The 12,961-nt window shown below is 44.4% G+C and overlaps 1 protein-coding gene across 1 annotated transcript; it reads left to right on the forward strand.

Moving 5' to 3' along the window:
* The first annotated feature begins 8,125 nt into the window (after positions 1-8,125).
* Positions 8,126-8,839, forward strand: LOC126159545 (neuroligin-4, Y-linked-like). Its single transcript, XM_049916558.1, has 2 exons — positions 8,126-8,282; positions 8,373-8,839. The coding sequence occupies exons 1-2, from the start codon at positions 8,126-8,128 to the stop codon at positions 8,837-8,839; spliced, it is 624 nt and encodes a 207-aa protein (XP_049772515.1).
* Positions 8,840-12,961: the final 4,122 nt, after the last annotated feature.

Below are 12,961 nucleotides of genomic sequence, written 5' to 3' on the forward strand. Positions count from 1 at the left end.
CGCCTAATCCCGAGGCGGTATCTTCACAACCTCAAACCGCATCTTCATCCACAACTTGCATCTCACAACCATCTGACAGCGACCCACAACCTGGTTCCAGCAAAGACAGCGTCGGGGCTGAGCCTGAGGGAAATCCTTCAGAATTGCTAGCTGTCATTTACCCTATACCTAAACTAAATCAAGAGAAACCCAGGAAAGGTAAGAAGATAGGGGCAGTTTTATTAGCTTCCAAAGAAAATAGAGCTGAAGAAGTGGTTAGCTGAAAAGGCTAAAAAAAGAAAAAGATTCTAAGGCTAAAGCTCAGACTCGAAAAAGGAAATAAAATTAGGAAAACCTCGATTCAGATCCCGACGATCCGGTTTACGACAAACATATGCCTAGGCCTACATAAAAAAAGCATCTCTTGGTAAGACACCATGTAAGGAGTGCAAAGAATTGTTTTGCGAAACTACTAAAAATCTGATTGGTTATGCTGCTTATAAGATTTAGGTACACGAAAATTGTACAATCTTTGATACTTATTGTGTTGCTTGTGGCATGTAAAATAGGAACCAAAACTAATGATGGAGATAACAAAATTAACAAAAATAAAGGATTTGTTTGTCAATTCTTCAATGTTTATTTTTATTGCTCAATTATTTTAACCATAAACTAGAATTTTAACGATACTTTTGTTAAAAAACTATAAATTTCAACAAATATCACCGCGCGGCATGTCACCCATAATGGCGCGGCTTCTCACCCATAGGCTAACGGATAGATGCCGCAGTGTAAGGTTTACTTAATGGTCATGACGAATGCGTGTATGTAAAACTCTCAAAAAATTATATTTCAAGGAAAACTGGTTTGTTTACTTCTAAAATAAATATTTTTGACTTAAGTGCACCATGGGATTTTTTATGGATGATTTTGAAAATGTGCGCCATCTCTCCTGGATTTACTATATCTCTTCATTGCTTAGTACTTCCGTGTGCCACTTCTTTCCACATTGATTCTTCCCCACTAGTCTCTTAAACCTCACTCTACTCTTCATCAATTCTAAATTCTGACCTGGGTCTATATCTACTCCAGGGTATACCTAGCAATCTAGAATCTGAATTCGGAATCTCTGCCTGACCATGACGTAATCTAAATGAAATCTTCCCCTATCTTCTGGCCTTTTCAAAGTATATCCCCTCCTCTTGTGTTTCTCGAAGAGAATATTCGCCGGCCGGAGTGGCCAAGCGGTTCTATGCGTTACAGTCTGGAATCGCGCGACCGCTACCGTCTCAGGTTCGAATCCTGCCACGGACATGGATGTGTGTGATGTCCTTAGGTTAGTTAGGTTTAAGTAGTTCTAAGTTCTAGGGAACTGATGACCTAAGACGTTAAGTCCCATAGTGCTCAGAGCCATTTGAACCATTTTTAAGAGAATATTTGCATTTAGTAGACGAAATTTTGTCCAGATCCCCATCAGACTTTCTCCTCTCTCAGTCGTACTGTCAAGTTGATATTCCCGGGTAATCCTTTATTCTAATTGTGCCCCTTAACAGCATTCGATTCCCCCATGACTGTTAGGTTTTCATCTCCCTCTGCGTGCTGAATTACCGTTCAGTACCGTCATACACTTTCTCTACCTCTTAATCATCTGCTTGCGACGTCAGTTTGTTCACCTGAACTATTGCTGTCGATATTGATTTGCTGCTGGTTCTGATGGAGCCACCTTAGTCCCTAAACTGTTCTCAGCGACTCACTCTCTGCCCTACCTTCCAGTTCGTAACGAATACTACTCCCATTACAAGATTTTCTGCTGCTGTTGATATTACACTGTACTCGTCTGCCCTGAAATCCTTTTCTTATTTCCATTTCACTTCATTGAAGAAACTTCAGAAGAAATATTTTACTTGACCGACGAAAGAAGGAATCACAAAAATGTGCAGGAATATAGAAATGCAAGTCACTTAGGAATGAAACACAAAGGACGTACGGATAAGTCACGGTGAAATGGTTGCATGAAAAATGTGAAGAAATCGAAGAGGAAGTGATTGTCGGAAGTACTAACTCAGCATACAGAAAGGTCAAAACAGTCCTCGGTGAAATTAATAGCAAGAGCTATAAAATTAAGAGTGCAATGAGGATTCCACTGTTAAATGCAGGGAAGGTGGAAAGAGTATGTAGAAGGTCTCTGTGGGGGGGAAAATCTTGTCAGATGATGTGGAAGAAGGAACTGGAGTGAACAGGGAAGCGATAAGGTATCCAGTGTTGGTATCCGAATTTAAGAGAGCCTTGGACGACTTAAGACCAAATAAGACAGAAGGGATAGATAACATTCCATCAGAATTTCTAATATCGTTGGGGCAAATGGCAAGAAAACTTACATTCACGTTGGTGTGTAGAATGTGTGAAACTGGCAATGTAGCTTTAGACTTTAGCTCCACAATTCCGAAGATAGTAAGAGCCAACAAATGCATGAATTATATCACAACCTGCATAAAACCTCATGCATCCCAGTAGGTGTCAATGGTATATAGAGAGGAATGGGAAAGTAACTTGAGGTTCTGATAGCTGATGAGTTTTGATTTATGAAAGTAAGGCCACGATCGAGGCAGTTCCGACGTTGCGTTTGATAATGGATGCAAGACTGAAGAAAACTCCATAGACATTCTTTGGATTTGTCTACCCGGAAAAAGCATTCGACAATGTAAAGTAGTGTAAGAGGATTCAAATTTTGTGAAAAGTTGGGGTAACATAAAGGGAAAGACGGATAACATATAATATGTACATGAACGAGGAGAGAACAATGAGATTGGCTGACCAAGAACGCAGTGCTCGGATTAAAAAGAATGTAACACAGGGTTGTAGTCCTTCACTTCTACTGTTTTATATGTATACTGAAGAAGCTCTGACAGACGTGAAACAGAGGTTCAAGAGTGGTATTAAAATCCAACTTGATATATCAGGGATAAGTTTCGTTAAAGTGAAGAGTAAAAGCGCTGTTGAACGGAATGAACAGTCTAATGAGTACCGTATATGGACAGTAAATGAAACAAAGACGAAAGCATATGAAGCAGCTGAAATGAAAACAGCGAGAAACTTGACATCAGAACTGGGGATCACGAAGCAGATGAAGTTAAGGAATTCAGCAGATTAACCCATCAGTTATGGAGGAAAATCGGTAAGGACAGTAACCTGCGGAGAACACAAACAAAAACGAACAGGATGGTAGGACACATGTTAAGACGTCAGTGAATAATCTCGTAGTACTAGAGGCAACTGTAGACGTAAAAACTGCAAAGGAAGGCAGATGGAAAACACCAGCAAATAATTGAGTGCAGAAGGTGCATTTGCTACAGTGAAATGAAGAGTTTGGCACGGGAAGGGTATTCGTGGACTGCCGTGTGAAACCAGTAAGAATTCAGAAGTCTCAATAATGTGATCATGGAGTGGAAGGATGGAAGGACACCATGGAGTTCGTGGAAGGATGGAAGGTAACCATGTGGTTCACACATTTCCTTCTGGTCGTAATAGCCATTGTTCTCCCTGTCCCTCTGGAGAAGAATGTTGTACATCTTTGATACAGGAAGTGATACAGTTAGCTTCTGGCGCACAATACTTATTATTTCGTTCCAATTAAAAGTTTATTGCATATTACACCTAGCTCTTTATAAAACAGGGAGTGGTTACTGCATTACTTCGACTGTACGGTGAAATGGATTTTCTGCTAAATGTTGGATGTGCCATGGAGGCTGTATAACAGTTAGTAGAATTTTCATTTTCCTATGTAAGGACAACAACCATATTCAGATTGTCAACCGTCAGTATTGATGTAGTTTTGTATCATTTGTGTAACGTTCATGCTGCACTGTTGGCAACGTATGAAACACATTACAGAAATATCTGTATTCCGAAACAGAAATATGCTTTCGTTCTCGCAGGTAGAAATTGTTTGCGGAAAACGTCAATAAAAGCTATTCGGTTTTCGCACATGGTCTATGACTGTGTTCACAGCCTCTTGTAAGTTCCTAGAAACATTTTGGCAAACGTATAACAGTCGTGTTAATGGTGTATACAAGCTGACGGAAACGGCAGAGTAATGGGTTTTATTAACACGTGCGCCGCACGGGGTTAGCCGAGCGGTAAGGCGCTGCAGTCATGGACTGTGCGGCTGGTCCAGCGGAGGTTGGAGTCCCTCGGGCATGGGTGTGTGTGTGTTTGTCCTTAGGGTAATTTAGGTAAAGTAGTGTGTAAGCTTAGGGATTGATGAACTTCGCAGTTAAGTCCCATAAGATTTCACACACTTCTGAACATATTAATACGTGAGGTTGCAACTAGTTTACGTGACGTTACAGTTGTACATACTTTTCAACTGGTCCATGTCCTTTCAATACCTAATCAAGAACGACACATATGGGGAAATTCAGCTGCCCCTACCGACGGATTTTTTGCAATCTACAATGTCTTCAAATGCGAGGCACAAAATTTTCATATTCTCACGCTTGCTATGCGCAGACTGGTAGCGCTACGCAAATATTAACATGACTTTCTTGTAGGTAATATAATGTAGTTACATTTTGTGCTGTGTTAAGTTTCTGCTACAGACTGTAGTCTTTGAACTATTCAAGCAAAACGTAATAGTGACCACACTCGTTTTTCTTGAATAACTCGAAAACCACTGCTTCCACGAAAATGCATATCAGTACAAAATATTACTGCATTAAATTTCCCACAAAAAAATCCTTGCTAATTTTTTTTCTGTAGGGTTTAGATTTTCCGCATAGCGAAGGAGAGAATATGAAAATTGCACATGCGTGCTTTCTGAATGCGTTATGGGCTTCATAAAACCCATTAGGAGGGGCTGCTGAAACACCCTATACATAGCCGTTTTTGATACTTAATTCCACAGTTATGACGTGAGGAATCTTCTTCCAGTCTTCGTCGAATTATTTTCGACTTAGGCCTACTCAAAACGAATGAAAGCATTACAGCTGCGTGGATCGGGTACGTTATAAAACATTATAATATGATTATTAACTTCAGTTGACTAAGCAGTCATCTTCAGATCTGAGAAGAAGCAAAGAACAGGAAATTATCACAAATTTTACAAATCCCGAGTTTACAAATGTATGAAAATGAAGAAATCAATCGTGCAATGTACCACTCATGATAAATTTATATATAAGTTCGAGGTTTAGCTCGTAAAATTTAGCATCAGGTAATTTTCTGTTCTTTGCTATTTCTCAGACCTGATGATGGTTGTATAGGCAACCGAAAGAAGTTATCACCTTTTAATGTTTTATAATGTGCGCGATCTACATTTTTATAATTTATTTTTAACTTTTTAATTGTAAGAAATGTATGTTTGGTCATTTTTCTGACAGTGAGATGTAACTAACTTCCGAATTATCCTCAGCTGGCGTTAATTAACGTAGTTGACAAGCCATTCGCCCTTATTTTTTAGAGGACTTGAAATTATAATTTTCCTTCGTTCTTCTTCATTCCTAAGTATCTGCAATCACCATGAATCTGACACCGCTGTTCATAATAGGTAAAGAGTGTTATATATATCGCCTATCTGTGGCCAACGAGCAGTCATGAGATTTCCCAACGCGACTGAAGGCCTGAGTCTTCCAAAGTCTGGTGTCTGTATCCACAAAAATGAGACATTTTTCATCGATATTTACTGCAGTTAAGGAATATGGTATGAAGTTGGCCGATCCAATCAGTAACGACAGCGTTTTTGACAGCCTGCAGCCGTTACAGACGTGAAAACGGCACGCCATCAGCGAAACTGGAGAAGGTAAACTGTGCAACAGCATCGAAGGTATTGGGCGCGCCCTTAAGGGAAACGTGCTCAGCAAGCCGGAACCCTTCACTATGCTAAAGCGCTTCCGCGTAAAAACTCCCGTGTGTTTTACCCGACGGCGGAACAGCGATACTTAAAACTAAAAGCCCTATTCTGCAAACCCCCGGCTCCATCAGCTCGGCGGACCGTACGTGCCAACGGCGTACCAGCCATTCGAGCAGCCGCGGCCCGCAAGTTGCCGGCCGCTGCCGCTAGATGGCACGGAGGGCAGCGCGGCAGAGGGCAGCAGCGGCGCCGCCGCCCGGACATCGACTAAAGAGGGCTCAGTGCGGTGACGGCCAGCGACCGGTAACGGTGTCGCGCGGTGCAACAAAACGGTGCAGTGAAAGAGGAAAAAAAAGGAGTGTTACAGGAGGGGCTCGGCGGAGGACAAGGTGCTGCAGCGAAATGATTGTCGAGTGCGGGTAGGCGCGGCAGAGAGGGCCATGCGCAGCGGCCGGCCCGGCCGAGCAGCGCGCGCCGGGTCGACGGAGTGCGTAAGATCGGCGGCGGGCGGTTGGATGCTGCGCCTCGACTGACACGTCCACGGCTGGACCGCCATGTGACTCGACGCCGACAACGAGCGGATAGCACAACAGCGATCTCGCACGCCTCACCGTTAAAGCTTTTTCGTGAGGACACTCAAACACCATCGAATGACTGCGCTCCACTATAAACACATTGTTTATACTACTGATCTGGTGTTTCAGATGGACCACAGCCCTGAAACCCACCAGTGTTACACCACAGGTTGCTTCAATCGTCGCCCCACCAAATTTCTGGCAACAATTCTGTGTGTGAAGCCAACAATGAGCCCCTCTAACAACTGTGTTGTAGAAACTAGTGTACTGCCTGAATCTCTTAATTCGTTGCTTCCCATAAATATTACCATCGGCGTGTGATATGACGAACACAATAATGGAGCTTGCCTTGAAAGATGCGCGTCTGGCGCTCTATAGCCAACAATGGTATTGTTGAGATGTACTGCTTAAATCTCTATTTCAAAATTAATATCTCTCTTACTTCGGTTGGTCATCCTAAATGGGCAGAGAATACCTTTCCTACAGCGGCGCTATGAATAACTTTAGTATTTTTTCTGTAACGAAAATATACCGCTGGGGGAAGAAATGGCCGCCATACCACAAAAGGCGACATCTGTCGTGTTCTGTAGTGCAACTTATTCAGGTTTTGCGTTGACAGATGTGTGACTATCAATAGCTATCTGAAAATGCTTCTAAAGCAGGAGAGATGAACACTGAGTAGAAACAAAAAACAAAACAAAATGTAGATATGTGGGCATTGTGTAAACAGTCTCCTCGTGGAACCAAACTTTCATTATTGATGTCGCATTTTTAATGCTGTATCATCTTTTTACTTTGTACATTTCAAAGCTTATGAGTGCACAGCTCCTCCCGCAAAATTGCCGTGTGCAGCATTCAGCAAGTTGTTTTGAGTTGCGAGTAGGTGTTTTCTTCATTTGTGGAACTGTGAATAAGAGATTGTGAGAAAATTATTTCGAACGAGACCGTCAAAAATTTCTCAGTAATTTTGAATTTGCGGAAATGTACGGTCTCGTTTTGAAGATAGTGTGTTGAATCTCTGGGCGTCTCGTATATAATCGCCTTAGTTAACCTGCATCACAAGAGCAAAACAACGTGTGGGCATTGTTGGAGGGAGACAATGAAGAGTTTGTCTCTAATTGTTAAGCCGTTGAAAATCTTTATTTTCCGGGGAGTATATGGTTGTGCTAGAAGGTACTGAGTGTAATTGTGTTGCTTAAGCGGTATTAAGAGAGGTACTGACCGGAGAAACATCTTGTGGGTGTATCTGGAGGGAGACTGTGGATACTGGCCGCTTCTGAATTGCTGAAGCATTTCGTGTCGTTCTGAAGAGTGCATTGGGGCTCGAACCGTCTTTAGAATCCTCGTGACCCACACAGGGACGAGGTGAACTTTTAGGTAGCTGCCCGATGGCGATGGTCGATTTCTGGATTTATATTGCCTGATTCTGAGGAGGGTGCGTTATGGTTCGATACGTCTTCAATGTGTGGCAGTTTCTTACTAGAGACATGTGTTGCTTGGCATAAGCCGTGTTCTGAAGTGTGAAGATTCGGAAAAATTAAAGAAAAAATTGAGGAGGAAAATCGGTTGTGTCATCAGACAAAAAAGGAGCTTTTGGTAGGAAGAGCGTCGTGATAGCAAAGATAAGGAAGCGTAAAGCATGGGAGTCCGGATTTTAGAGAGGTGGCAGAGAGCAAGATGGTGCAGAAACACGCGGGTGCTCTTCGTGTGGATGACGCTTGCGATGCTGAGCTGCCTCGACGTCCCGGCGACCGACGCGACGGCGTCGGCGGCGGCGGCGCCCGGCTCCGTGTCCGGAGGGCCGCAGCCCGACCCTCTGCCCGCCGCGAGTTCGGCCGCGTCCTCAGCTGCCTCCTCGGGATTCGCCGGTAGCGTCGGCGGTGGGTCCCCCGGAGGCCCGGCGGCGGCGCCGGGGGCGGCGTCGGCCTCCGCCTCCGTGGCGGCGGCGCCGCCCCCTCCGCCCCCCGTAGCCTCGGCCGCCGCCCAGACGCTGAGCTCGCGAGTGGTGCGCACCAAGTACGGCGACGTGAGCGGCCTCATCGTGACGTTCGACTCGCGCCACCTGGAGCCGGTGGAGGTGTTCCGCGGGGTGCCGTACGCGTCGCCGCCCAAGGGCACGCTGCGCTTCATGCCGCCCGTGTCGGGCGCGCGCTGGAGCGGCGTCAAGGCGGCCGACCGCTTCGGCCCCGTCTGTCCGCAGCGGCTGCCGGACATCAGCAACGAGACGGCGGCGCTGCGGCGGATGCCGCGCGGCCGCCTCGAGTACCTCAAGAGGCTGCTGCCCTACCTGCAGAACCAGAGCGAGGACTGCCTCTTCCTCAACATCTACGCCCCAGCGCAAGGTAGGCTGCGCTGTGCTACCGTGCGGAGTCTCACCGCTTGTACTTGCCCGACGCCTGACTCTCACGCCGCGCACAGATCTTTAGTGATACCATGACCTGTACGGCGTAAGCATTACGCTGGCCGAAAATGTCAATATCACTGCGAACAATTGTGAACATATCGCGTATTCACTTAAGAAATAGTCGAGTACAATTGAGTTCCAGACAAAGAGATCGTTATCAGCCGATCGACTAAAGGGACGCCGAACTGGTTTCAAAAACACTCAGCGACGTGTACAGCGTTGTTGCATTATTACCACCGCACTGTTGTGTTACGAAGTGTTTCTACATCTGCATCTACATCTACATTCATACTCCACAAGCCACCTGACGGTGTGTGGCGGAGGTACCCTGAGTACCTCTATCGGTTCTCCCTTCTATTCCAGTCTCGTATTGTTCGTGGTAAGAAGAATTGTCAGTATGCTTCTGTGTGGGCTCTAATCTCTCTGATTTTATCCTCATGGTCTCTTCGCGAGATATACGTAGGAGGGAGCAATATACTGCTTGACTCTTCGGTGAAGGTATGTTCTCGAAACTTTAACAAAAGCCCGTACTGAGCTACTGAGCGTCTCTCCTGCAGAGTCTTCCACTGGAGTTTATCTATCATCTCCGTAACGCTTTCGAGATTACTAAATGATCCTGTAACGAAGCGCGCTGCTCTCCGTTGGATCTTCTCAATCTCTTCTGTTAACCCTATCTGGTACGGATCCCACACTGCTGAGCAGTATTCAAGCAGTGGGCGAACAAGCGTACTGTAACCTACCTCCTTTGTTTTCGGATTGCATTTTCTTAGGATGCTTCCAGTGAATCTCAGTCTGGCATCTACTTTACCGACGATCAACTTTATATGATCATACCATTTTAAATCACTCCTAATGCGTACGCCCAGATAATTTATGGAAGTAACTTCTTCCAGTTGCTGATCTGCTATTTTGTAGCTAAATGATAAAGAATCTATCTTTCTATGTATTCGCAGCACATTACACTTTTCTACATTGAGATTGAATTGCCATTCCTTGCACCATGCGTCAATTCGCTGCAGATCCTCCTGCATTTCAGTACAATTTTCCATTGTTACAACCTCTCGATACACCACAGCATCATCTGCAAAAAGCCTCAGTCAACTTCCGATGTCATCGACAAGGTCATTTATGTATATTGTGAATAGCAACGGTCTTATGACACTGCCCTGCGGCACACCTGAAATCACTCTTCATTCGGAAGACTTCTCTCCATTTCTCCATTGAGAATGACTTCCACCCTCTCCCTCCCCCTTCCTGGCGAATGACCACGACTTCTCCTGTCGCTCCGATTTGTAATGCATTTACGATTTTGACGTGTGCTGAAGCTTGCCAGAAATTTCTTACCACCAGCATAATGTTGGTCCTTCTGATGTACAATGAGACAACAGTTTCAGAAGCCTACAAACACCTTTTTGAAGGACGTCATTATTACGCGTGTGGCTACGCCGGCGCCCTACCTGCGGAAAGCCCGACCACCGGACGCAAGTCCTCTTAGTTGACACCACTTCGGCGATCTAGTTATCGATGTTGATGAAGTAGTAATGAAGACAACACAGAATGCTCTACATCTACATACATACTCCGCAATCGACCATACGGTGCGTGGCGTAGGGTACCTCGTACCACTACTGGAATCTTCTCTCCCTGTTCCACTCCAAAAGAGAGCGAGCGAAAAATGACTGCCTATATGCCTCTGTACGAGCTCTAATCTGTCTTATCATATCTTTGTGTCCTTTCCACGAAATATAAGTTGGCGGCGGTAAAATTGTACTGCAGTCAGCCTCAAATTCTGGTTCTCCAAATTTCCTCAGTAGCGATTCACGAAAAGAACGCCTCCTTTCCTCTAGAGACTCCCACCCGAGTTCCTGAAGCATTTCCGTAACACTCGCGTGATGATCAAACCTACCAGTAACAAATCTATCAGCCCGCCACTGAATTGCTCCTATGTCCTTCCTCAATCCGACCTGATAGGGATCCCAAACGCTCGAGCAGTACTCAAGAATAGGTCGTATTAGTGTTTCATAAGCGGTCTCCTTTACAGATGAACCACATCTTCCCAAAATTCTACCAATGAACCGAAGACGACTATCCGCCTTCCCCACAACTGCCATTACATGCTTGTCCCACTTCATATCGCTCTGCAATGTTACGCCCAAATATTTAATCGACGTGACTGTCAAGCACTACACTACTAATGGAGTATTCAAACATTACTGGATTCTATTTCCTATTCATCTGCGTTAATTTACACTTATCTATATTTAGAGTTAGCTGCCATTCTTTACACCAATCACAATTCCTGTCCAAGTCATCTAGTATCCTCCTACAGTCACTCAACGACTACACCTTCCCGTGCACCACAGCATCATTAGCAAACAGCCGCACATTGCTATCCACCCTATCCAAAAGATCATTTATGTAGATAGAAAACAACAGCGGACCTACCACACTTCTCTACCACACTCACCATCGAGGACAACGTACTGGGTTTTATTACTTAAGAAGTCTTCGAGCCACTCACATACTTGGCAACCAATCCCACATGCTCGTACCTTAGTTAGGACTCTGCAGTGGGGCACCGAGTCAAACGCTTTCCGGAAGTCATCCGTCTGATACCCTTTGTCCATGGTTCGCAAGATATCATGTGAAAAAAGGGGCGAGTTGCGTTTCGCAGGAGCGATGCTTTCTAAAGCCGTCCTGATGCATAGACAAGAACTTCTCTGTCTCAAGGAAATTAATTATATTCGAACTGAGAATATGTTCGAGAATCCTGCAACAAACCGATGTTAAGGATATTGGTCTGTAATTTTGAGGATCCGTCCTTCTACCCTTCTTATATACAGGCGTCACCTGCGCTTTTCTCCAGTCGCTCAGGACTTTACGTTGGGCAAGAGATTCGCATCTAGTACTGGAGAGGAGAAAACCTCCGACCGGCCGAGGAATCGAACCCGTCCCCTCACACGGCATTCCGCCGCGCTGACCGCCCAGCTACGGAGGCACACAAAGCTGTCAGGATTTACCACCAAGAACTGCTGATAAAACTTCTTTATTGCACATACGGTTCGATCCATGGACCATCATCAGGATCGTAAAAACGTTTGCAACGTCGGACTAGGCTAAGTAAAATCAATGGCGTCACATAATGAAATCGATGAACACATCATTTTTTTTAATTATTTGACCCCATTGATTTCACGACGCCTATCATGGCGTTGCAAATGTTTGTATGAATTCATGGATCTTATTTTGTGACCCATTGACTTTATATCGCCTAGCCCGCTGTTGTAACTGCTTTTATGACTCCGATGATGATCCATGAACTTTGAGAAATTGTTGACTTTAAAGAAATTTTATCAGTACGTTTTGGTGGGAAGTCATGACGTCTTCAAATATTTACGAGCCGCGGGGCACCATGGTTTTAAAATTGTTAACAGCACATTGTAAGGAAACATGTATAGATTAAAAATTTTCCGTCTTCTTGGTTTTATAATTTTATGCACCTATTTTTATGTACCGCCAATTTCTTTAAAATACACTTATCACCTTAAAAATGGATAAAAAACTGTCTCAACTGCAATAAAATATTAATTTACTGTGGTTATTGGTTTCGCTCAAAATGTGACGATCGTCAGATCATTTATACCATGACGGTAGGCGGTGTCAGTGAACGGAGCAGGTATTGTGACTTTACCAACGTCAACAGCAAAGGGACGCCAAACTGTACGTTTCAAGAATAGTCAGCCACGTTTGTTGTGTTATTACGAACACAACTCTGTATCAAGAACAGTGTTTCAACTTCCACTCCCTTTCACACATATCTTCTGGCCGCGACTTTTCGTGTCTAACCTGTTAGTAGTACATTTGCTTTGTTCACATGTACTGAAGCGTGTCGGAAGTCTTTTACCACCAGCCTAACGTTATTTTTGATGAACAGCCCCACAGCTGACGTACAAGTGTACAAACATTGCTCATTATGAAGGATGTTATGACTTATCGACAAGAGCTGCTGTTAAAATTCCTTTACTGAGCAACCAGTTTCGCTCCACAGCTTCATAAAAACGCTTACTATGTCATACTAGGCGAATGAAAGCAGTGGCGTCACATAATAAAGTCGATGACTTGTCACAACATTCATCGATTTTAGTACGTGACGCC

Source organism: Schistocerca cancellata, chromosome 2, assembly GCF_023864275.1.
Source record: "Schistocerca cancellata isolate TAMUIC-IGC-003103 chromosome 2, iqSchCanc2.1, whole genome shotgun sequence".
Classification (NCBI taxonomy): Eukaryota; Metazoa; Arthropoda; class Insecta; order Orthoptera; family Acrididae; genus Schistocerca; species Schistocerca cancellata.